Genomic DNA, 24,912 nt, shown 5'->3' with positions numbered 1-24,912 from the left:
AATTTAGCTAAATTTATAGCCCGATGGTGAAAAAATACTCAAGGCACACCAACCTCTATTAAGCGGCCAACCCCTATTAAGCGGCCACCTCCCATTTGCCCGAGGGTAGCCCACTGTATTATATGTAAACCAAAAATAATGGCACAGCGCGAAAAGACCTAGGTACGAGTTTAGCGTTACAGTGTTTACGCAGGGCGGGTAGGTGGCGGTTGTCTAGTAAAAGATAACAACACGGGTAATGGTTAACTATTCATTCTTTTCATTGCTTAATTTAGTCTCTTCCTACTCAACAAGATTGTGTGCTCCCTTTGGTTCCGAGCCTTACGGAGCCTTACGTATTAGGTTAGAAATTGTCCTACCCCTACCCCCTAAAATGGGATGACAGCATTGCGTGACGAACAAATAAGGAACCGCTGTAAGCTAGGATTCAAGCAGCAAGAGATCAAACGATGATCAAACGTAATATTTTGGTGTAGGGCAAAGCAAGCAACTATCTACAAATCACTTAGCCGTTTTTGACTTAGATGCAGTGGTGATCATATGTGTCGAAAGAGGGTCAGAGATTCATGGTATTCGACCATTAGATAAGTTGACAGTTGGCGATGTACATCGGACGTTGTGTAAACTAAAGCAAACTTCTGCTTTATGTGCGACGAATGGTGACAGAAACACGTCAAATCGGCTTTTGGACCTGCCTTTTACAGCAAATAAGGTTAGAACATTTCGAAATTATCAGCTCTGTGTCTATTTCAACTTAATATAGCTCAAGACATGTGGCGCTTGCTAAAATATATGTCTAACCCGTAGATTGAAATTTGACGACGGATGGTCAAATATCTGCATTTTTAACGTACTTTGAAAAGCTCTCGCGTCGCTCACAATCATTTGCCCGAAGAAATTTTTACAGGAATCTGTAGACCATCCTTCTGCGATTGAACCACTAGAAGCTTAATGCATTTGAAGGTTTCGCACATCGTGAAAATCAATTATTTTTACGAAGTACTTTTAAGTGAATGAAATACATGTCTTCGAAATTTAATTATTTTGCACCCAACAAAAACCGCAACATTCCTTAAAATCAACCCAGTACACAATTAAACATTGCACAAAAATATTTGAATGTTTTAAAGACGGAAGAATGATGTGGTTTTGCATGCGAGGCTCTCAAACTTGTTTAATAAAATAGTGCGTCAAATGACGATTTTAACGGACTTTGGTAATTTGCATATTTCTTTGAAATAAAAGGATATTTTGTCAAAAAGACTATCCAGTAGTTTTTGTCATGCCCTAGCCTATGTACCATAGGAATATGAGCGAAATCGGATTCTCGACCCTTGCGGAGTTATTTTCCATATTTATGGACAGGGACTCTTAAATATTAACTACTTATTAACCTTGAACGTTCATTTTGTACCGGAAAATCTCAAGCCGAGACCATGGCTTGCCGTATTGACCGAGGAATAGCAAGGTCAGTACTGCAAGGCCAAGGTTTGCTTTGTTTTTGCAGGTCTGTAATCAGCCCATCTGCATTGCACGAGAACAATGCCCTAGTTAGCCAATTAGAGTATGCATTATATCCTTTACAAACACAAGCCATGTCAATAATATTGATTTATTCTATCTTGTTTTACTGTACACTTTCAGGAATGAAATCATACCCAAGTTGAGGGAGTATAACATATTCTTTGGGGAAGAAAAGCTCTCCAGTTAACTAGCAAGGAGGTAATGTCTTCACAGGCTACAAGAATACCTTTTCTGACTAAAAATTATTATTTTAGATATATTTTAGTGACCTTCAAATTAAGATTTTGTATAGAAAAATGATATGCAGCTATAGTCTCTTTGACACATAATCGTAACTTGATGTAGTATTAATAGTGTCGGTGTTGAAGATTGAGAATTTTTCGATAGTCAAGAATAGTTGTGGCTTGGATATTTCATAATACCATGCTACTGCGGAGTATTGCTTTTAGAGCCTCGACACATTTACCTGTACAATAAAGTAACATGTCTTAATTTAATAAAATATGTGCCATTTATGGTTCTATAATATGTGCTACCGCATCACATCTTTAATTTACGAGTTCAAACTGAAAAATGGAGGGTGATCTACATTCTGCATGTATTCTTGCTTTTGTACTTATTCTCTGGTTTAAATTCATTCATTTAAGACATTTGGCTTGTCAAGCCCTTGAGCCACTTCCTGTCTGATCTCTGCAAACCATGAGTGTTTTGCCTCTTGTTCACACAAAATCTGTTGAGTAAACACGTATTCGAGATATACACGTCATTTGTTATTAGACTTGACAGCATTCTCACTAGGTACTGGCCGCCAGCAAAAAAGCTGGCTATTTCAGTTTCTGAGCCACCTATTTGTGAAATAATATGTGTGTAAGTTATTAAGAGTAATTTAGGGACAATACAGGTTTTTACGACCTTGACTGAACCTTGACTGTCTTTGCCTCAGGACAGTCAAGGGTGTAGCTAAAGAGGGGGCATAAAGTCAGGATGTGGCGATCGTGTTAAACTATGCTAGCACTGTGGGATAAAAATTGGAAAAAGTCTTTATAACCCTTAATATTCTTAGTGTTGTGAACTTTTCCAATTTTTTTTTTTACGAAATATGCCCAAGAGAATTAAAAAACATCATTTCAGAGCCTATCAATAATTTATTTTAAAATTTTATGGGGGAGCCTCCCTAGAGGCTTGTCCCTTCAGCATTTGAATCAGCATCAGCCATCTACTTCAAATCCTCTACTCCCTGAATTAATGAGAATCCTGAACATAGTAAAGTACACTTCACGGTCTGTCTTAGATGTGTCTATTTTTGTATATTAATTAATACTTTTTCAGGTTGGAGGCAGGCTTATTCTTGAAGGCATTCTTAAGATATACTGGGGATTAAAGGTGCCTGTTACGCTAGCAAGCCACAACCTTTCCAATTGGCATAGACGGTCTCAAAAAGAACCGAATGGTTATGCGAGAGTTTTAGCTGCTAAGAAAAAAGATGGCATTGTGAGTATATTTGGATGAAAACGTTAGAGCCAACAGCTTGTCTAGCAGTGCTGGTGCTTCAAACGTGATTTTCTTTAGCATGAAGTGTCTAGCCAGGAGTGTCGCTATTCAATCCCTTGGTATCCAATGCTCTTCATTCTTATATTAACGGTAAACGCCCAGAACGGTCAGTGTGCTGGACTTGACACAAATTAAGGGGTGCGTGGAAAAAAACCCTTACTCTTGATTTCATGTCAAATTCTCTTTTTTTTTTTCATAGAAGGAAGTGGAAAGTAATTTGCTAGGAGAATCTTCCAGTCTATCAGATATCTCTTAGGGTCTTTCTTCATGTCCATGCAACCCTGCGAATAGCCTTCAAACTGTCATCACATCATAGTTTAGACAATAATAGCCTAAAACTTGGCCTTCTGTTGTAATTAGTTACAGTGTATATAACGCTGTTTCCATCTCTGACAACCATTCCATACCATGTTATGTCTTAAGAAGATCACATAGTGGGGAATGGCAGATCTAGGGGAGGGGACTGGGGGTGTTTACCCCCCTACCCCCTAATTCAGCCAATTAGTAATTTGGGCCCAAGGGCCTGGAAAAATTATTGCTCCCTTACCTTATAAAGAGGTGTGGATTGGCCACTGCAGGGCTCCGTGGGATCATCATGACTAAATATCAGGTGTGCATTGCTGATCAATATCATAACGCCCAAGGATAATGGAGAAAAGTGAAGTGAAGTGCTGATCAAAATCTTAACCCCAAGGGATCATAGACAAAAGTGAAGTGACGTGCTGATCAAAATGTTTTTGAGATGGGTTGTTGAAGTACATTGTAAAGACTGAAATTAATTAACTTATGGTGTACAGAAGTGCTGAAATTAACCCTAGAACTGATTTGAAATCCAACAGAAAACAAAGTTGACTGAGGTGTTTAGTAAGAGTACATGTATTTTCTTTAGCTGTGATTTGACACATGTTTGGGATAGAATTTTCATACCATAATTATTACTGCACCCAAATTTGCAGTTACATCGACAGTCAGAAGCCTCTGTCACATCTATTGTACTGATATCCTGCAATTTCAAGTCACTGAAATAATATGGCCAAATTTTGGTGCATTAAATATGTAATGTATGTGTTAACTCAAGATGATTGTATTTTCTGGTTACTCCTCCATTTTTAATGGCATGTGTTTTATTTATTAACAGTTTACTGAAAAACGTACAAAGATATAATAAAATTAGAGTTGTGTGACATTGCAATGTTGCTGACATCATTGTCATGGTAAAAATGACAGTTTTATTGCAGTGTGAATATAGAGTAATGAAACTTTTATTAAAATAGATGTAATTGCTTGTGATCGCTGGTAGCCTTTGAATGTGCAAACTGACTCTATCTGTGCGAACTATTTACGTGAGACCACAAACAAATGCCTATTATACTAATTTCACTAATTTATATTCACACTGTGATAGAACTGTCATTTGTTACCTTGATAATGATGTCAGCAACATTGAAACATTGGACAACTCTAATTTTGTTTTATTTATTATTTCTATTTTCAGCTATATGTTATATCGTCAGAAGTTGCAAGAGAGACTTGCAGAAATCTCCACTGCTGTATAACAAAACGCAACTGCCTGCAAGGATTTCATTTTTTATTTTTTATTTTTATGCTATTCTAAAAGAAATATATTTATTTATTTGTTTAAATAAAATTAAACCTAAAGGTAACTTAACAAATAATTATAGATGTTCTTAGACTACAAGTAGTCCCTCTTTCGCTTGGTCCGTCCAGTGTGTCTGGGAGCCATTTTTTTCTTGCTGCTTTCTTTCACGTCATGTATGACTGACCAAGCGAAAGAGGGACTATACTCGTAGTCTAGATGTTTTAGGCACTTTTCTAAAAGAATTACAGGTCAAATGCTAAGAGTTCTTTTTGTAAAAAAATGTACATAGCTTCTTGTATGTGAACCATCGAAATCAGAAAATTGTGAACAGAAGACTTATTGATGGCATGTTGTTATGTCATACGGTTAAACCAATCAAATACAAGATGAAGAAACAATGAAAACCACCTGTAATTGTATCCAGAGGTTTAGCTTACCAGTGGATTTGCTGTGATACACTTGTTGAAAATTTGTGAGTTTTCAAAGCCATATCGCACAAAAAGTATTTACATAATATGTCAGGCTCAAATTTCTTGTGACATTTTTCAAATTGTGCCACACCCTTTCAACATTTAGAGGTGACATTTTTTGTGGCTTCATTAAACACTGACGTGTCTATAGTAAGCTAATAAGGCAACTATTGTTAACAAAGATATTTCTCCTATAGAGTAACTTAGAGAGACAAATGTGACCTTCCGTATGGTATGCTTGCAATCCATTTTGTGAGCCTGTGTTCCTTGCCTGGTTAAAAGAAGGGGAACAATGGGTCTCCCAAAGCAGCTGGCAATTGAACTCATCCTTGGGATGAGTATAGGTACAGTAAACACCTGCATAATTATAAGAGCCTATGATTTCGGGGTTCAGGCTGATCTAGTTCTTACTTACCAGGTACTTAGAGAGAAATCAGCCGGAAAAATGTTCTTAAAATGGAAACGACATTTAAATCCTTCCAGCTGTAGCTCAGAGTTATTCAGTTGGACCTGGCTAATTCGAACTCGGTTATTCTGAATTCTGAATTCCCCATTATTTCAAACTCCTTTCAGTTATTTACTATCAGCTAATTCGAACTCCCGCTACTTCGAACAATTTCTAGTTCACTGCGGGTTTGAAATCGCAGGTTCAACTGTAGTTCTTTAACATGAGTGCTTTCTTATTCTGGCATCCTCTTTCTTTTTACACAAGTACATGTTTTATGTATCAGGCTGAATAATGGTTCTTATATATATGGTGCTTTGTTTGCAAAGTTTCAGCCTGATGTTCTTACCCCACTTGTTCTCATATGCAGGTGCTTACTATATTTTCTGGTCCTACACATGTGGTGTGGTTTTTGTCTCAGCTGTGGTTTTGGCAGGCACTCAGGTCAAAAATTCACAGGACTCTGTAATTTGGCCCACATCAACAAACTGCAAGAGAGATGAAATTTGATTTCTCCTTACTGACTTTGCATTGTCATGCAGGTGGTGTTGAGAATGAGGGATATGATCAAAACCAAAAATTCTCAAAACTTACATTAAGAGAATAATGGCAGTCAGTAAGGAGAAATAAAATTTTGATCTTGGGGCTGATCCTTGACAACCATTCTTTTAATTTGTAGATTATGAAAAAGGAGAAAATATAGGAAAGTCAACACTAGTCTCTTTACAGCAAGAACTCTTGAATCATGAACTCTTGAGATATCTTGTACAAATTTTGTGGTTTAACCCTTTCAGGACCAAATGATTGCTAAAAAATGCTGTTTTTAACTGTAAAATCAGTTTTTTGGCTGTCATGACGCTGAATGGGCCTTAGTTTTGCTGAAAAAACTATCTTTTTGCCTAACTGATAGATTTCCCCAAGATTAAGTACGAAAGTGAAGAGTATTGTAATTTGGTGCATGTGCGTAGGCCACAATTTGGACTGATAACGTTGTTTGTCAATTTGCTGCGTCAGAATGCTGCTGATATCCAAAACCAACTGTTGTGCAGATAGATCTATCCTAGCTCTACCATCTGCTTATGGCTCTTTGGGCGTCAAAGGGTTAAATCATGGTAGGAAAGCTCTTCATATAATGTACAAGATTAGAATTTTGCATAGTGTTAAATGCTAAATACTCTTGCTAATATATGGCCTTGTACAAGAAAATGTCAAGTCTTCATGGTTTGATTGTCCATTGTTATTGAGATCAATCAATGAATGATAATATATTTATTTAAAGTTTATGAGGATTCTGAAAAGCATATTCACCAAATCCAAAGTATTATCGACTCTTTAACCATTAACTGAATATTTGAAAGTGTTAAGTTTTATTAAGACGTGCTGTACTGTATGTCCATGTTTTTTTGAAAGAAATATTAAACCAATCGAAATTGAGAAAATCGAGTTGTGTTTAATTTTTAAGGTTGGATGAAATTACAACTTAAGTTAGATCAGTTGGTAGTTTACCAGTGATGGGTAATGTTTCAGGGGACAATTTTGCCAGATCTTGAAGCATAATAGCATAATTAAGAAGAGGCAACTCAGGGAGTTTATTCATCATCATAATTATCATCATATTGGTCACATAATGGCTTCTGAAGTTTATCCAGAGCCATGTTTTACTTCATAATAACTGAGGCAGAAAACCCAAAGCAGGAGAACCAGAAAAGGAACGGGCAAGATTAACATTTCTCAGTTCTAATGACTGAGGTCGCGGCTGAAACGGGGGTGAGGAGTAAAGGTACGGTTAGCCTAAGGCTCTTGGCCCCTCACCATTTTGCCCCTTGCCTTTCACCCTCCCCCTCCCCCCACCACTTGCCCCTCAGCCATGTTGGACATGCCATCATGCTTTATGGGTGATGTTTTGAAGACTGGCAGGTACAGAACTCCGACCTGACCGGATACTGTATAGTGTCTAACATGAAGTACTCTTTTATACGAAAAGACATTTCATAACATTACATGACGTCGCAAATTACATCGCACGATTCGTGATTGAAGCTCTGTCCGTCTACTGTACTGGCTGGTGACAGTAATAGCGATCAGAAGACGAAACAGGTTGGAAAACGAGGGAATGAAGCTCCATCGTTACCAGCGGATACACTTGGTGTACATGAGCAAAAGACAATGCTGACAGCCATTCAGTTTGATATTATTCTTGGAATTTGTCCTAATCTAGTTTCAGGTGTTGGTTTTGCCAGTAGAAATGAGATCAGGATCTGCTGCTGCTCTGAACGTTTACTGTAGTACCAAGAGTGAAAGACGCTTGTTTGAATGCGTGAACACACTCGTCGACTGTATAGCACAGCGCACGTTGCATTGGGTGCTCTGGTTTTGTCTAGACATCTTGGCGATATATTATCAAGGCTGCTGACTTGTTATGCTCCTATTACATCAACTTATTTAATGTAAAATCAAGCAAAACGGATTTGACAAGCTTGGAATCCCGGTCACAGCATCACAAATGTTACTGAGAACCTCAGTGATTATTTTTGTGATAATGTTGACGAGGTGTGCAAAAAATCACCTGATGTTTGAAAGGATGGCTTGGAGGCTAAACCCTTGGCTGAACATGATTCCTGTGATCCGAATTACAGTCAAGTGATCTTGATATGTTAGCTCCAGAACCCCCACACATGACTAGAAACAATAATAGTATTATAAATCATTTATCACTCCATCTGAAAGAGAATTGTGTGCTCGGAATCTTCAAAGAACTCCAGGGACTGTGTTTATCAGGCAATAGTAATAAGAGAACATCTGACACTTCAGAGGGGACCAATGAGTGTAGGGAAACAGCCAATAAAAAAAAAAAACAAAAGAAAACAATTCTGTGAAACAATTTTCAGGTTATAATGGAAAGGTAACTGGTAATCAAGGAATGAAAGATTCCAACATGGATGAAAAATGTTTGCAGCCAACAGGCTTGTGAAGCCAAGTGGAGTGAAGGCAGTGTTACTCGCATTTCTTGAAGGATCAGCAGGTATTAAAGGAAGGGCTGCATGAAAAAAGACCCTGAGTGACCTCTGATAGACTGCAAGATTCTCCTAGCAAATTGCCTTTTGCCTCTTCCTACATTAAAGGAGAATTTGACATGAGATCAAGAGTCACTTAGGATTTTTTTCTTGATGCACCCTGTCATACCAAAAAAATGGTTATATGTTGTATGTTTCCCCCCGCCCCCACCCCCTTGACGGGATGATAATCTATCTCAGGTAAGCCCCATTCTCCCTTCCCCCTTCTGCTGCATGTAATTCACAGATACCCATATATCCTTTGTACACCTGGGTGGAGAGAGGCATTGAGAGGGTAAAATGGTTTACTCAAAAACAACACCATAACCCTGGCCAGGGCTCAAACCCAGACCACTCAGACTGGAGTTCAGTGCATAATCATTAAGCCCTGTTCAAACAGGATATGTTTGGTGATCAAACACAATTCAACAATGTTTCGTGATCAAACACAATCCAGCAATGTTTGGTGATTAAACACAATCCAACAATGTTTCAGTGGCAGATCTAGGTGAGGGGCCCAGGGGGCTCCGCCCCCCCCTGCCCACCCTTATTTTGGGTGAAAAAAGAAGAAATGACTGAAGGAAGAAAAGCTGGCAGGGCAAGTAAAACTAAACCGGGCCCTCCCCTTAGCTCAAAGTCTGGATCCGCCACTGTGTTTGGTGATCCAAACACAATCAAACAATGTTTGGTGATCCAAACATGTTGATGTTGTAGTGAGTAGCCAAACGGTATCAAACATGACTGTCTGATCACCGTCGAAACAAACAAAATGTTTTATATTTTTGAGATCAAATTGATGTTGTCATTCAAATTTTATCAGACATGATCAAACAAGGTCTCTAAAAAGGAAAATGTTTGGTCACCTAACAAAGTTTGATTGTGTTTAATCGCGAAATATTTCCCGTTTGGACAGGGCTTAATGTCCACATTGAGTGGTCCATGGTTTGAGCCCCTCTCAAAGATAAGGTTAACATTGTAAAAGTCTGCAAAAAGAAAAAAAAAGGAATAACTAAACAATTACCTCCCCAACTCCACATAAAAATATACAATGTGATATTTTAAAATTGTTTATTTATAATATTATTGTTATCATCTTGACTTAACACAATTACCGAAACCAACTAGATTTGAAAACTTAAAGCATCACTGTTGATTAACTTCAATAAGACTAAATCAATAATCAGTAATATTTATTAGTTTCTAGGTATTAATCAATAATAAATTTGAAAAATGACTTATGGTAAGACTGCAAATCTCTTATCTTAGGAAATTTTTATGACACCAAATATTCCTTCTTTTTGAAAAAAATAGCAATACATTTGTTTGATATTGATTGTGGACATTTTGATATCAAGACTTCATAAATCGATAAATTTAATTGTTATTTAAACTGATAACTCATAAAATGTTCATTTGAGATTGGCTTTCCAACTTCACAACTTCTCAATTGCCTATAATTTTCATATACCTTTATAGATGCTTGAAATTACTTATTTGCTTAATTCATGTACTAAATGTAAGTGGGGTCTCTGTTTCTTTCCAAGTGAACAGGGGCCAGAGCAAGACATTCACTTGATGTAGAAGTTCTCCTTAATTGTCTTTCCTGAAAAACAGAAAAAGAAAAACAACCAAATTGCAAAACAAACTTTGCTATCATTATGAAATATTGTCATTCATTCAAACAAGAGGCGTCGTTTCCAACTTGAAAGCATGCTAATGGTATTGACCGATGGCTTTCACTGTCTTCATTTGATGGGTCACAGACTTGAAAGTTAGAACTACCTTGTCCAGTGTATCAAATAAAACCGAGGGTTTATGTACAGACTTGAAAGTTAGAATAACCCTGTGCAGCATAATATACAGCACTACATGTAAGAAATGCTCAATAGCTTTCATTTCAACACTTGCACCCCTGGTGTTCATCTACAGACTTAAAAGTTAGAACCACCTAGGGCAGCATAATAAACGGTACCACATGGAAGTATAATTTAAATGGTCTCATTAACAGTGAAGTCATTTGTTTTAGCCGGATATCGACTTAACCGGTAGATTATTGAAATGTATCTCCTCTGGGTACTCCCATGTGGAAAGGTCAGGGATGCTCCTCGGAGAATTTGAATGAAGCCCCTAAAGGAGACCGATATGGGTGTGGCTCGAGCTTTATTTGACCCCTAAAAGATAACACTTAAAATGGAAATAACAGGTTTTTTATTTTATTCAGTGCACTGTAAAAGAAGCGAGACAATGAGTATTTCCGGCCTATTCATATGAGAGTTCCCCGCCCCCTCCGAGGAATTTAGCTAGATCTTTGTTATGGCCGAATTCATGTTTATATGAGAAGTTTGTAACACGTCTGTGCTGGAGGCTACGACTGAGGAATTCAGTTTTGAGATCACATTTTACTGGTTTAATATCCCTCACTGTACCTTGTAGAGGTATGCTCCAAGAGGTCTTCATCCTCTTCAAAGCAGTCTAGTGTGACGTCATCTCCAAGCAGCACGAATGGGGCCCAGTGGCAAGTCGCACCGAAATCTTTTGTTTCCCTCATGTGGCTTGATTCCCTCATGTAGTTTGTGGCGCCGTTTAAGGCTTGGCTGGCTTTCATCCCTCGGGCCAAGTGTTTGTAGAACACACGCATGAACTCTAGTGTTGCGTCGTCGTCAATTGCCCATAGTGCTGCAAGAACGGAACGGGCCCCTGCACCCAGAAATGCTCGAGCTATTCCGACCACGCCCTCGTCACAGACCTGTCCTCGGCCACTATGGGAGCAACTCAGCACCACAAGTCTTGCTCTAAGACCAACACTCAGCACATCTGGCATGGTCAGCAAGAAATCCTTTCTAGTGGGGATCTCGGATTTTCTCGACAAATTGGGAGCCAATACAATCTCACCGGCTTTAGAGTTGCCATATGCTGCAAGGTGTATCAGCGCAACGTTGTTGAGCCTGCTCAGCACTGCTTCCTTCGTAGCATCTGAACCAATGAGAGGGGAAGTCTTGACAATAGCTGCTATCATCTCCGCTTCTTTCCTGGCACTCGGAAGTTGACTTAGTTTTTCTCCTTTATCGTTTACAACTTCTTGCACCCACGGATCCCCTACAACCAGAGCGCCGCGTTTGCAGTGGTGATCGGTTGGAGCATCCAAGATCATCTTCAAACAGGTCAGAGAAGGAATCACACGGATGCTGAACGATTCGCACAGGTAGCGGGACTCGGTATCTTGTAACGCACCAAAAGGAACCAGGAAGAACTGACCATCGGGGACAATAACGAGCTCATTTCCACGAAGGTGGGGAATTACTGGAGCGACAACGGCGTCATAAAGGACGGAGAGGCGTTTTCTGTGAACAGGAGGTGACGTGCGTGGTGCCTTTCTGTTACCGTTACGCAGATTTTCTTGGAAAATGAGAAGCGGCAAGTGGGTCGGCTTTTGTACTTTCAAGCCATCTTCGTTGCGGAGTACATCTAGTGACCTATCCTTGCATCTTACTCTGCGTTTAACATCAACCTCTTGGTGGGTTTCCTCGAGGAATGAGCTCGGATCTTCGGAATGGTCTTCAGCGAGATTACTCTGACTGAAGTGGACTTGCTTTCCGTCTTGCAGTAGCCACACATTGATTACATTTTTGTAAACGGCCAGAAAGACAGTGTTGGCGGGGGCGCAGGTGAACAATTCACTCGCTGTTTCTTGCTGTGAGACTTCTGCTGGGTCCTGGCCGTGGTGGCATGCCTCAAAACCGTACTGTGTTTCCAGCAGGTCGGCTAGAGCTTGTGCGCGTCCCTTCTCAGCAGTTAACAAAGCTTCTTCTGTCTTGTCCAGTCTGAGTAGAGTGGTAGAGAGCGCGGCGTACGCAATTCCAAAGAAATGTCGTATGGAGATCTTCATCCAATCCTCCAAAAGATTCCAGTCTCGGATGGAATTTGCTTTTTCCACAGAAGACTGATAGGAGAGAACAGCATCGCTAAAAAATCTGCACTCTGCCAAGCAGTGTCCTTGATATATCAGTGCTTCTGCTTCGTGAAAGTGGTCGTGGCTTTTCTTGGAAATGAAGAGCGATTGATTATTTAACTGCATCACCTGCTTAAGGTCACCACGAATGAGTAAGGTAGACCTTAATTTGCGAAGAGCATGTTTTTCGCCTTCCACGTCTCCGATTTCTTTACAAATGGTTAAACATTTGCTGTAGTAATGCTTGGTTTTCTTGAGATCACGAAGATATTGGTGTATTCTTCCAATAGAAAGATATGCATCGCCTTCTTTACCTTTGTCGCCAAGTTCCATGGAAATGTTTAGATACTCTTCGTAGTACGACATGGCGCCTTCAATGTACTTTACGCAAAGTACCTCATCCAAGGCTGTAAGGTAACATGTGTCGCCAAGATTCCGGTACGCAAGCCCCTCTCCAGGTCTGTCTCCCATCTTTCTGCAATCTGCAAGATCCTCGCTGTAGTACTTTTTGGCATTTTCGAAGTTCCTGCCAACTTGATACAAGTTGAAGTGGGGTTCACCTATTCTCTCTTGCTGAGCTGCTGCCAATCCTGTTTCCTTCATAATCACCACGCGGCGCTTAAAGAATTCTTCCGCGTTATGATAATCATGGGCAAGATGGCACTCCCATGATAAAGACTGATAGACCACTGCTAAAATGACACCGACACTTCCTTCTCCTTCTCGGTCTCCTAATTCTCTGAAAACAGCCAGACTTTGTTTGAAGAACGATATTGCTTTTTCGTTCTCACCACTCGCCAACAATAGGAAACCCTTTCTCGAGTGACACGCTGCCTGCGACCACCTCTCTTTATCCTTTGTGACGCTACTTTCAGGGAACGAAAGGTACAGCAGGGCACGGTCAAAATTGTGTCGAGCTCCATAAGACAGTCCTCTGCATTCACCAGTGATTTTACCTGAGAGGATTCCTTTTCCGTCGTTAATTTCCTGCGTGACAAACAACTACATAAGCCAGGCAGTCTATCGGTCAATGAAACAAGAAATTTTGCAGGCACATTTATCTCAAATATTTGACCATTATACCTTGACCACATCAGTTTCAGTCTTGGCGTTGAGGTTCTGTGCATCATTATTTTTAGCTTCATCCATAATAGACTTGCCCTTTACTTCCTGCAAAGTCTTGTTTTCCCGATCAATCTTCTCACAGTCAAGGTTAAGAACACTTTGGTGTTTACCGCTGTAGGGCTTTGGCCTCAGGCAAAAGGTCTTTTTATTAGCTAGTCTTCCCTCGATTGGATTGGACAGTTTTTGAAAATAGGTTAAAGTTTGGTATCGATATTGCCGAGGAGACAAAAAAATAGAAGTTCAAAATCAGTAAAACGTGACTTTTTTGCAAACCAGATTTGCTATATAAAGCTAATTCCGGCATCCTTAACTAAGTTGTATGGAAGGTGAAGTATACAAGAAGGTTATAAAAAGTGCCTATCGAATCTTCAAGAATTTTAAAGAAGCACTCAAAATCGAAAATTGACAGAAAATTACAATGGAAGAGAAAATTACAATGAAAGAGAATTATATCAAGGAAACTTATATCAGCGGTGCATGACGTCAAAGTATAGCTTCATGACACATTTTAGTATCACTTTGAAACAATTTTATCAAAATAGTGTTCATCTGTAGGTCCCTTTTCAATTATTATGCTTAAAGTATCATGTTTAGAAATCGTTTCGAGATTTATTCGGAATCAAGCATACAGAATTTATTTAGTTCTGTATATTCCACCCTTATTTCGTTTTCCACGCGAAGCCTTAAAAGTCCGCTGAAACTCGAGTGTTCGCGCGGACAAACAGTCCCCAATTCTAGGCAAAGAATATTATATTTTGGCGGAACCGTCTAAATGTAGGATACATGTAGATACTTTCACAATAATTCAGTCCAAATTTATGTGGCTGGTTTGATGATTCATCACATATCATCCTGGTGATTCAAAACAAAGAATTCGAAAGGAGGCACCAAAACCAAGGTATTGTTTATAATTGAATTAGTAAAGGATACTGCCAACCCATCGCAGCACCACTTGGTTGCTTCTTCATACAATTGAAGTTCCTTACAGGCCTTTGCTCCTGTTGGTATTAGTTGACAAAAAATTGATAAAAGTAGTGACTCTTTGAAAGTCTTGAAATACAAAAATTCTTAAACAGGTCATGTGACTGAATGTGCCCCGACTAAAACTGGGGAATATCCGAGTGATACCTCCACTCATGTCCAATACTGTCGAGTAGATTCCATCGGAAAAGAGAACTTTCTATTCGTTGTCGATCGGAAAATTACATCTCATTAACTATTAGCTGGATATAAAGCCTGTCGGATCGATCGATTCGATCCATTCGTCGAATGGACACGACCCGAAACCTGGATGTTGTCGATCGGAAAATCGCATCTCATTAGTGACAACAGACCCGGCGGTCCAACGTTGTCGATTCGACCGATTCGTTCGATTCGTCGAATGGACACGACCGCGAAACGTGGATGTTGTCGATCGGAAAATCGCATCTGATTAGTAACAACAGACCCGGCGGTCCAACGTTGTCGATTCGTTCACAGGCTATTATAACGAAAGCACTGTGAAAGAGGACATAAACACATGAATATTCCTCGTTCTAAAAACACCAAAGGTAGTATAAACGAAACATTGCATAGTCATTTACGTCACTATAAGAAAAGCACGGTGAAAGAGTACATAAACACATGAATATTCCTCGTTCTAAAAACACCGGTGAGAGAGGACATAAATACATGAATATTCCTCGTTCTAAAAACACCAAAGGTAGTATAAACGAAACATTGCATGGTCATTTAAGCACGGTGAAAGAGGACATAAACAGATGCGTTTTGCATGGTCATTTACGCCGCTAACATATCCGTAGTATATCGCAAAAATACTCTATAAATAAAATTCTCCATTCGACGACTCGAACGAATCGACAAAGTTTCACTGGGGCCCTGCCACAAGAATATCGTGAAATATTTTCTAAGTCCCACTAATGAGATGCAATTTTCCGATCGACAACTCCACTTGTCGGATCGTCAATAACATTCTCCATTTGTCGAGTCGAACGATTCGTAAGATCCCTTTTTCCGATGGAATCTACTCGACAGTATTGGACAACCCTCCACAACACGCGCAGTTTTGAAAATTGGGGAATATCGCTCGGATATTTCCCCAGTTTTAGCTGGGGCATAATCACTCACGTGAAGCGTTTAGACCAATCGCGCGAGTTAAAATATTTGATGGATCATAACTACAGATATAGCTCCGACCCCGGAGCCGCATTGCAAGATAAAAAGTCCGAATAGATCGATCGTCCTAGGCATCAAATCCCCGCCTCTTTCCCGCATTCCCCGCCCCACTCCACCCCGCGTGGGGTGCATTACTGCATCGTGATTTTCTTAGCTTCCTGCACTTTCTAGGCACGTAACAAGACAAACCTCACACGGGACGTTTATTTACCTGTAACAATAGCTTGTATGGGAGATTTTTGGAATGTTCTTACACCTCGATAACAATAGTGGAATGCTCTTGCACATTTTGCGTCCTTGACTGCGTCATGAAAATTACCTGTTGAAAGTGTCAATCTAGTAAATAAGGTATTTATCGATTATTTATAAGTACTTAAAGATTGTAAAGTGCTACTGATTATGTACTGAGTATGAACAGAATAAAAGCATTTACTAGACCAAGTTTGATCGCACCGGCCAGTACAATGGACATCTTCCTTCCCTAGAATTTTGAACAGCTCTTTTTAAACCAGTAAACTGGTCTAGTTCAAGAACACAACACGATGACATTGGCCGAGCTCGTATTCGAAACACTTGATCTGAAATCAGCGACACGTCATACACGTGATACAATAACTATCTGTCCACTGCAGTTCTCATCAAAAGCTAAAACATTATTTCATTAAATCACTATGAAACGCCGCACCACTTAAATTACCAAATGCGATAAAGACCTGATTTCTCCTAAAATATTTGATACACATTCAAGCACTGAACAAGTAAGGATAATAATAAAACCGTTAAATAGCTAAAAGACAAGCTAGGACATTTTCTTGATGTACAATACCACCAAATTCTCAGAGCTAAAATTGAAAGAAATATTTGGTAATTATAAGTTAGGAGTATTGATATTTTGAATTTGGTTAAAGTCAACTAAGTTCAATCGAGTACAAATAGTCGTGTGAACTCACCCATTGAAAAATGAGAGGCAGCCCTTCTGGTGTAAAAAATGGCGTTCAGTTCGTCATCTTTACACTTTAGATCAACCCCTTCAGTGAAGAAACTTAACGGATTTCCAGATTCATTTTCCTTACACTCAGCATCTCCTTTTTCTGTTGCTATCAGACACAAAGCGTTTTCTGAGCTGATTTCAGTAACAATCATAACCAATACAATGAACCAATGAGAACGCAAAACAAAAAATCGTGACTGGTACCAAGTGCTGAAAAATACACTTGACCGGTACAAATTGCTTTGCTTGTGCATCTGGCCCCAGTTATTCAAAGGCTGGATAAATACACCCAGATAAATCGCTATCCAGTGGACAAGTGTTGGCAAAACAAACTACACTATGTACTGGATCGTGATTTATCCGGTGGATAGTGTTATGCACCCTTTGAACAACTGGGGCCTGATTGGTTACGATGGTGACGTGCAAAAACGTCAATGTGACACTGCCATCTCTTTGGTTTTTACTAGCCTTTTCCAGGCTCTCGGTCAGTGGGGACGATCAAAAAAGCGAGCGGGCGGAGCGGGATCAGCGACGAGCGGGATCCGTGAGAGAAAGACCCCGCTCGTCGCCCGCCTACTTTCCCGATCGTCCCTACTGACCGAGAGCTTGGAACAGGCTAGTTTTTACAAGAGCATTTTCCCGTTAAAAAAAATGAGCGATAAATAGATTTGTAAGACAAAAAACTCCGATGATTCAGAAAAAAATACTTTCCACAATTAAGGTTACCGTATACCTCAAGAGGTGTCTCGTGTTACAGGAGGTAACGTAGAAAAATCGCGCCCGGAGAAAAATATGTGGAAAAAAATTCACGGGTACGTTTTTGTTGTTTATGTCAAACTAGCTACTGTCCAAATTTGAGAGGGAACAAACAAATTCCCTTTAACTTGCAGCCTTCAAAAGGGACCCAGAAGACACTTGAAGCTCACATTTTAAGGTCGTGAAAAATTCGACAATTCATTTTATTTCAAAATTCTTGGTATTGTGTGATAGCCAGCCAACTCTATGAGCTTTAATTTGATATAGGGGTTTAGGTATCTACAGTTTAAAACGGACGCGCTGCATCGCTTGGACGCGAGACACCTCTAAAGGTGCTCTCAGAAAGGTATACGGTGAACACGGGACAATTGCATTCGTCAGTGTTTACCAATACCTTTGGGCATTACGTAATGAACACGGGCAGTTGCATTCGGTAGTGTTTACCAATACCTTTAGGCGTTACGTAATCCTTTTGTTACTTGCCATCGTACATTTTTCATATGTTAGTTTTTCGTTCATAAAAATAAGTTAAATTCTAATCCTCGGTGTGTGCGGTACGAATCGGAACTTCTTGGGCATTTTCGAATATCGAGGACACTTGGACTGTGTAAGGGCATCGTTTAAAAGTTTGGTTTATAAAATCGTGTGGAATAGAATAAATGTTTAATCTGGTAAACATACGGTAACCTTAAACTAGCTCCAAAATTGCAAATCTGCGAATAAAATTTCATGCCGTACTTTGTTGCAATATTTACTCGTCTCCCATTGTGTCACTGTCAAAGTCATTCCTTATAAAGCGCTCGGATTCAGTACTAATCATGCCGCAAAAGTCTGTGTTAATCTTTTCTGTTCAACAGGGTAAATTCAGTTTATTTGTAATAACTGTTTTTGTAAGATTATTCACGTAAATAAAACTTTTCGATCTTCAAGGCGACAGCTATATCTTAAAAAATGATGAGAATTATTTTTCAAGTCGCAAAGACACATGGTGCATTACTTGACACATTCTTTGGCATAAATTTGGTATATCGAACCAAACACGAAAGTTAGTTAGAGAAACAAGCAAGGACATACGTCGTACATGGATAAAAAATAAAACTCAACAGAGCGTTGATTCACCTGTGACATTGGCCAGCAAGATTTCTGTTGCAATGTTTAGATCCCTGTGTGCTTCAGGAGAATTACCTGTGCAAAAAGAGTAAAAAACTCGGTAAAATCACAGGTACGTAGAGCGCACAGAGAGCCTATTTCATCTGGGCAGAGTAAAACTGCTTTCGATAATAAAAAAGCTCGAAGTTTCATAAATCATAGTTCGCAGCAAAAGATTATAATATATAATCTCTTGTTGGCAGCAAACAGGAAGCTTGCCCATCGTTAACTTCTCCCCTTCAATATTTTGCCAAATTAGACAATGGTAAGTGAGAGCAATTCCCGGTTACTCTTGTATACCCTTAAGGAATCTAAGGAGGAAGTGAGAAATGTAACTCCCCTTCCCCAAATCAATAATGAATTCGCACTAAAACCAAAACGAGCCGTTTTTCCATCATTGGAATTGGACTCAGCGGATGGATGGTCTTAAATTTTCAGTTGTCCAAGATCAAAAGATTGTATTCCAAGAATACAACAAGAGGACCCTGACTTGACTGTTATTCAATCGTTTGATCTGTTATCCAATTATAGTCCGACATTTTATTGACTATCATCCATTATATTTTCTATTAGGTCACTGAGGCTCAGGAAAGAGTAAGATTGGTATTGATACCTTGCCACTTGAATACTTGCCACTTGAAGACCTATTTTCCTCTTACAGTATTAATACTCAGTCACCCAGAAAGGTGAGGAGAATAAACGTAATTATCAGAGATGATGTAATACCAGATTCTCAAAGCTAAAAATTGGGCTTCAGTGTTAGGATAATTTAAAACAATGGAAAATTTATTTTTAGAAGACCAGAGAACATGGTTAAGTTGATTGTAATGAAGGTAGGTAAAGTCTGCATACAAGCCAAGTGGCCCATCAGGCAGGAGGTTATACCGGTTTCTGTAGCATGAAGCGACTAGGAGTATTTCTACTCCCCCCTGGATGGGATACCAGTCCATAGCAGGGTTACCCCTAGCATCAAAGTTGCTAGTACCCATTTATACACCTGGGTAGAGAGAGACGAGAGAGGCACCTTGAGAGTAAAGTGTCATGCCCAAGAACACAGTGCAGTGTCCCTGGCCAGTGCTCGAACCCGGACCGCTCGATCAAGAGCGCACTAACCAATTGAGGCCACCACGCCTCCACTTATTGTTACTAAACTGGAAATCAAATAGGGCCTGAACTCACCCAGAAAGAAGTGAGAGGCTGCCCTTTTCTTGTATAGAACAGCGTTCAGTGCGACATCTTTGCAGTTCACTTCAATTCCTTTGGTGTAGAAAACGGCGGCATTACTAAATTCATTTTTTTTGTACTTAGCATCTCCCTTCTCCTCATTCTCTTGTGCTGTTTCTATGAGAAACAAAATACAAATTGAATGAATTGAATTTTCAGACGACTACCGACTGCGTCCACCTTTTTTTTCTTTTAGCGTTGAAGACAATCAGTCTGATTTTAAGTCGCGATCGGTTAGACTGTTCACAGCCTCCCTACTTTTCAAAGCACGCGAAAGAAAAAGCGAGCGAAGCAAGCGCGAAGCGCGCGGGGGTAGGGGTGGGGAGGCGAACGAAGCGAGCCATACGAAGAATAGAGAGACTGCAGCTTTGGAACAATGTGGTTTTATTAGGCTCCTCCCCTTGTTATCACCCTGTCGCTAACAGCTCCGCCTCTTATTAAACAAATCGGACCAATTAAATTTGAGCGGTAAATTGCTCGTTTAATTAATTACAAGTCCAGTTTGCACGTGACAATACGTGCGTTTGGGTGTTGAGGATGTCGTCTTAGACGACCGTTACTCCAAAATAAACTTGCAAATAGGAGGTAGAAAGCCGAAATCAAGCGGTCTTTTCGATTCTTGTAGGATATGAACTTGCTCCTTTGCTATTCGCTTGAGGAGTTTTGGTACAACTTCTCATGTATCAACGGAAAATTTATTTGTTGAGCCCAAATGCGAAGGTTTAAGACACTAAGCATAACACAATTGTGTATCGGAGAATCGTTGTTCTTCAACATGTTATGGGATTTTGCATCCAAAAGTCTTCCGCTACACCGAAAACAAGCTTGTATTTCGCTTCTCTAATCGGCGGAAGCATGTCGTCCTTTGTTGAAAAAACGATGGAAGGAATCCCAATCTCTTCCATCTCTTCTATTTGTTCTTTCATGATCCTTTTGAGTCAGTGGCAAAACAAGGAGAACAACAGCATTTGCTGCATTTGCATTTCTTTTGCCGCTGGGTAAAGGTTGATGAATCAGAATTTTCCCAAAGCCGGTCGGCAAAATTGTGACAACGTCCTTCGATCGAAGAAGATGAACAACAACCTCTTTCTGTTCATCTTTGAGCGAAGAAACATATGGGAAAATTTCTAACAGAATTCTATAAAGAAATCAATTATGATTGGTCGTTGTCAACGTAATGACACTTTCGTCGCCTTTCAGCCAATGGGAATTTCCGTTTCTGAAGAAACGGTAAATTCCCTTTCCTTCCAAAGATGTCATGGTGAATACACTTTTTTTCCAGAGATGTCTACAGTCCCTCTATTTTTCTCGGTCCCCACCCCCTATTCTGTCAAGTCTCCTGTTTTCCGCTGGGTTCCAGTTCTCTTGCAATTCTATCCGCACGTTCAATGATCGAATGAAAATACGAAGAAATAGAGGGCTGTGAACAGTCTATGATCGGTCAGTCGGAGTGACAAAAAGGCGCGCTCCCAAAAAAGTTACCAGGAAGAGTCTGGAACTAGGAGTGAACCCTCTTCCTTTAGTATCATTGCCGCGGAGACTGGAAAGAACAAGATGAAGTTAGAAATCAACGTGGGTGTGAACTGTTGCATAACACATCTCGTTATCCCTGAACTCAAGGTTAAAAATGGTATGTTGATTAATCTGCATTTGTAAAAGTGTTTGACTACATCTTTACGTCCATCACAAGGGAATTTTGTGTCATAAGAAAACGCAAAAATTTCAGTGACTCGGACTACACCAAACGGAGAAAGTAATGGGGGATAGCCTAAGACAAAACTAAAGTAATCACAGTGATCGTAACCAAAACAATGAACCAATGAGAGAACCAGAAGCAAGCTTGAGAAAACGCAGGCGACCAAATCATCTGAGGGGTGCTGGGCGAGTCTTTTGTTTTTAACACAAATAAAAAGCATATTAAAGCAAAACCAGAGCAATTCTAGATGACTTTCTTCACTCGTTTGCTTTTGTAACTTGGTTAGAAAAGATCTTTCCTTTAGAAATCACGAGGCTTCTGCCTTTTCATGTTTTCTTCGATTTTGTCGAATACAAAAATGGCTAAGAGAATGAAAAATTTTGAGACTGAAAAACGATCGGTGAGGCGGCATAAAGTCAACAAGTTCACCTATGAAAAATAAACGTTTATTTATAGATTTACTTTTAGCTAATTTTAATATTTATGTTCCGTGTCATGCCGTAATACTAAGGAGATGTTGACGTATTGATTAGCAGTCAGTTTTGTTTTTTTCATTTTCATGTAAACTCGATCTAAGTCCTTTGGTTTTATAGTAAGCTTTTTCCCCTGTAGCCTGAAAATGCCGTTAAAAAAAACTGTCCCAGTTTCAAAATGGAAAATCCTCAGGAAGAAATTAAAAGAACATACATTTCTCCTTATTGGAAACTTTTCTCACCTCTTAAAGCGTCGTCGTCAAAATCAAGTTGTTGTGAAGCGCTCAGACTCTGCATCAATTGTTGTTCATTCTGGTCAAATGGTTCTAATGGTGCAAAACAAATCTATATCAGTCTTTTCTGTCCTGATAATTTTAGGATAATTCAATTCATGGTTTTAGAAAACCCTGATGGCAATCTAGCTAAATAAATTTATTAGTTTCAGTCCTCAAAGTGACGAGTGTAACAACCCGCTGCCGATTCAACTGTGTTACTAATGAAGTTTCTTTGAAATGCAGAAACAAAAAAACTAAAAAAATAGGAAACATGCAGGAGGTTTATAGTCTACATAAAAGGTAAAAACTCAGACAGAAGTTTGATTTACCTATGAAGAAATCTTGTCCCAATTCTTCCGCGCGATTTTTACCCTTGTGTCCTTCCCGTGAATTACATGTGGAAATTAGGTGATAACGGCAGTTAAAACATCTTACTGTTAACATCTTACTACTCAAAACTCAACTCAAAAATAAAAAATCTCGCTACTCAACGAAAACAACAACAATAACAACAAGACGTATTTGTATGCAGAATTACAGGACCGTAAGGTGTTTAAAGTTTCTAGTTTCTGAGTTTTAGTGACACTTTTTCGTTCGGTTTTGTTCAGTCAAAGCTGAAGAAATCGAGGATGTAATTGTATTTAAAAGTGCTACAAAATTAAGATTTTGTGAATTACATCAGATATATATAAATTACTGAAAGGTGATTAATACCTGTTTTCTTCTTACAGAACTGATGCTCAGTCAAGCAGGCAGATGAGGAGAATAAAGAAACTCATCGAATGATATATCAACAAATTCTCCAAACTAAAACGAAGTGTGTATACAACAATTTACAAATTGGGAAATTTATATCTAGAAGTTGGTAAATTTAACTAAGCTGGAAAAGATATGTAGCCTTGTAAACTCACCCGGAAAACAATGCAGGTCTGCCCTTTGACTGTAAAGATTGACGTTCAGTCCGTCATCTTTACAGTTCATGTCTATTCCTTTAATGTAGAAACTTAACGCATTTCTAAAGTCATTTTGCTTGGTCTCGGCTCCTCCTTTGAACCATTGCTCCACAGCTGTGAGAAACGAAACACGAATTGGGTAGTGAGTGATTAGTATTGGTAGTCTTCTTTCTTTCACAACACTCTCATTCATACTCAGTTGAAATAAGATATGGGAATAATAATTGACCAGCGGACTAAGCCAAGATGAAAAGCTTGGCTTAGGGAAGGTCGAGTCTAGCGGTACGACCCACGCGATGAAGGTGGGAGGCCAATCATGCAATTTTTTCATTATATTGGTGTCAGGTTTCGGCATCTCTCAAACTGTCGTCGCCAACTGAATGATACCTTTCTTGTGAGGCGCTCGGATTCATTTCTGGCATCAATTTCTGTTAATTTTGTGCTATGTGAACTGAATCTGATAACGCAGTAGAAATGTATTGTCATCTGTTTAGTTCAACCTGTGTTTTGACCTTATCTTTTAATTGATTTATTTTCAATCTTTCTACAGGATTGTTTCATTTCTTTGTAAATATCAAAGTTGAACACAATTGTAGAATTGTTTCTTTTCAAAGTGAAAAGCAAATTTTGAATACTAATGCGGGAGACATATACATAAAAAAGGACAAACGTAAGAGAGAATTTTGATATACCTGTGATTTCTTGTAAACGGTTCAGATCCTCAAATGCTTCATGAACATTACCTATAGAATTAAGTGAGTAATATAGTCAGTAAAAATCATTTAAAGCGCACAGGAGGCCTATTTCACCTGGGCGGAGTAAAATGATAAAGTATTGCGGCAAAAGATTTACGCTTGCTTATAAGAGGTCACGAATGGGAAGGCTGTCCATCGTAGGCTTACCCGTTTCAGTATTTTGCCAAATTGCCTGAATAATTCGCAGGGTTCTCAATAGGATAGGAGTACAGAAAGAGTAAAATATTGAAAGGAATAATGCAGCGTGAGTATCCTGGCTTGCTTTCTATGAAGGCTTTCAATCTGGCATCTGATACACCATTACATGAGGCCCTGCTCAGTCTTATCAAGCATATTTTTTCTCTTGAAATGGAAGACGAGAGATTGGTCTTAACGCCTCCTTACTAAGTTAAAAGAAGTGATGAAGACTTCCTTTCCTCTTGTAGTATTGATAGTATTGTAGTATTGAAACTGAAAGCAATAAACAGTAAACAAAACGGACAATTTACATTCTGAAGTTAACATGAACTTACCTAGACGACAATTTGAAAGCCACCTACATCGGTAAAGCTCGACGTTCAATTGTTTATCTTTACACTTGACATTAATCCCTTCAGTGTAGAAACTTAAGGCATTTTGGAATTCTTCTTTGGCTAACTCAGCATCTCCTAGCTCTTTGTAAACTTTCGCTGTTTCTGTGAGAAACAAAACCCAAATTGATGAGTAGTTAGTGCAGTGCAACTTTTGAAATATTGTTTAGCCGTTTGCA

General features: G+C 39.2%; 1 protein-coding gene and 1 long non-coding RNA gene across 3 annotated transcripts; one reads left to right on the top strand and one right to left on the bottom strand.

The window, feature by feature from the left end:
- Positions 1 to 163: 163 nt before the first annotated feature.
- LOC145494079 (uncharacterized) lies at positions 164 to 24,840 on the top strand. The gene is made up of 6 exons (XR_014050234.1): positions 164 to 712; positions 1,645 to 1,722; positions 2,854 to 3,015; positions 4,571 to 8,612; positions 19,362 to 19,474; positions 23,188 to 24,840. It is a non-coding gene; the product is annotated as an uncharacterized LOC145494079 (long non-coding RNA).
- On the bottom strand, positions 9,974 to 23,108 carry LOC145494049 (uncharacterized). Of its 2 annotated transcripts, XM_081473513.1 has the most exons (10): positions 22,786 to 23,108; positions 22,424 to 22,507; positions 19,968 to 20,129; positions 18,759 to 18,824; positions 16,843 to 16,989; positions 16,104 to 16,211; positions 14,648 to 14,715; positions 13,676 to 13,789; positions 11,070 to 13,579; positions 9,974 to 10,246 (listed from the first exon to the last, which is right to left on the bottom strand). In XM_081473513.1, exons 1-10 carry the CDS (start codon positions 22,898 to 22,900, stop codon positions 10,234 to 10,236), a joined length of 3,387 nt encoding a protein of 1,128 aa, XP_081329639.1. In that variant the 5' UTR covers positions 22,901 to 23,108; the 3' UTR covers positions 9,974 to 10,233. The 2 variants fall into 2 exon arrangements, with proteins under 2 accessions (XP_081329639.1, XP_081329638.1); XM_081473512.1 differs by having other exon boundaries at positions 9,974 to 13,579.
- Positions 24,841 to 24,912: the final 72 nt, after the last annotated feature.

This window comes from Orbicella franksi, chromosome 8 (genome assembly GCF_964199315.1).
Source record: "Orbicella franksi chromosome 8, jaOrbFran1.1, whole genome shotgun sequence".
NCBI classification, from domain to species: Eukaryota; Metazoa; Cnidaria; class Anthozoa; order Scleractinia; family Merulinidae; genus Orbicella; species Orbicella franksi.
The sequence above is the reverse complement of the archived record's forward strand: the minus strand, read 5'-3'. Positions and strand labels throughout refer to the sequence as shown.